General features: G+C 43.4%; 1 protein-coding gene across 1 annotated transcript; it reads left to right on the forward strand.

Annotated features, from left to right (window-relative positions):
* The first annotated feature begins 183 nt into the window (after positions 1-183).
* LOC148676762 (receptor-transporting protein 3-like) lies at positions 184-1,322 on the forward strand. The gene is made up of 2 exons (XM_088622808.1): positions 184-200; positions 282-1,322. The coding sequence occupies exons 1-2, from the start codon at positions 184-186 to the stop codon at positions 700-702; spliced, it is 438 nt and encodes a 145-aa protein (XP_088478934.1). The 3' UTR covers positions 703-1,322.
* The last annotated feature ends 290 nt before the right edge of the window (positions 1,323-1,612 follow it).

The following is a 1,612-nucleotide window of genomic DNA, read 5'->3' on the forward strand; positions in this document are numbered from 1 at the left end:
GCCACCCACCTGACATAAGGGCTTAAATACCTTGGTTATCAGCTCAGAGTGAATTCACTGCTGAGCTGGGAAGAAACACACACACAGGAGCTGTCAATACTGGATGAGAACTTAGGGCTGGTTAAACTAAATTAAGTGCAAAACTTAAACCAAAAAGCACATAAAACAGTAAAAAAGAAAAACATGCACATAGTTTTTGAGTAAACATAATTTCCATTAATTAATCTGCGGAGGGTGTGGAAGAAGGTTTATATGTACAGTTCTTGACTACTTCAAGACAGCTGGTTATCTCCACATCCTGCCCTGCGGTGGAAGCTGTCTTTGCTAACCGCAGTTCCTGCCCTCTCTGCTCTCCTCAGGTTCTCCTGCACAATGTGCAGGAACACATGGGCCTCAGCCCAGGTGCCAGTGGTCTTCCACATGCAGCTGAACCAGGCCCAGGGCCAGGGGACCGTCAAGGTGCGCTGGTACAAGCAGAAGTGCCGAAAATGTCAGAATGCCAACTTCGAGGAGCCGCAGATCAAACGTGACAATGTCGAGGTCCTGCTGGACAAGCTGATGGAGAAGATCCTATCCAAGTGCTACAATGAAAACACCGGAGAGAAAAACAGATCCTTCTACGTCGAAGGGGAACGGGAGGGGCCACACGAGAAGGCACACTGTGAAGCGTGTTTCAAGGGCATCTGCCAAAGGACCACCTGAGTGCCACCTGGGATGGAAAGCAAATGGCATTCTCTTGTGCCGGAATCAGGGAAAGACTCCTGTTCCACAGCAGTTTGATCCACTCCCGGTGTTTCCAACTACAGTTTCTTTTATGAATGCCAATGATGGTTGCCAAATATATGTATACCTTTTTCACAAATCTGCAGATTTCCAGAAAATAGTGAGAACAAGCTAGAAAGACCAAACACCTGGTAATAGCTTCAATACAAGAACCCACGGGGAGTAAAAACAGCAGCCAGTAATAAAAAAATGGCTGGGTCAGACTGCTTTGTTTTGTGAGTCTGATCTGTTTCCCTGCAGGGTGAATGGTTGTATATAGGGGCAATATCCTAATTTTTCCTTGTAGAAAATGTTTTAAGCAAGAAGCTAAAGGGGACAGCTTGTTCTCAAGGTGGTTTCTACTGAATACTGTGAAAATTAAGGTTCTATATACGTTTTTTCCGGTACTTTAATGCTTCCAAAAACTCTGTACAGTTCTGTAAATTATATTAATTTATTTTACAAAGATACAATAAAGCTTTTGGTGTAGATATGGGCTCGATAAATATTTCAGAGGATCCAGTTATATTGTTTATTTTAAATAAATTAAGGATGGCCAATTACTTTTGTTATTCTCACCCAGTTTGGAATAGCCAACTGCATTTCAGCTCACAGATACAAACCCTGCAACAGCACACAAGGGAGAATAAGGACGTACAGGCTCCTCCCACTTAGCCACCTACTGTACAAGCCACTCCCCTTTCCACACAGAAATACTATAGCCCCTTGCAGGAGGTACAGCACCGACTGCAGAACATCCCTGGAATTTCAGGATATTCACCCTTCATAAAAAAAAAAACACTACCTGTTATAAACACACCAAAAAGGCAATAAATGAGGACAGGAAGCA

Source organism: Lepisosteus platostomus, chromosome 2 (assembly GCF_059453375.1).
Source record: "Lepisosteus platostomus isolate fLepPlt1 chromosome 2, fLepPlt1.hap1, whole genome shotgun sequence".
Lineage (NCBI taxonomy): Eukaryota > Metazoa > Chordata > Actinopteri > Semionotiformes > Lepisosteidae > Lepisosteus > Lepisosteus platostomus.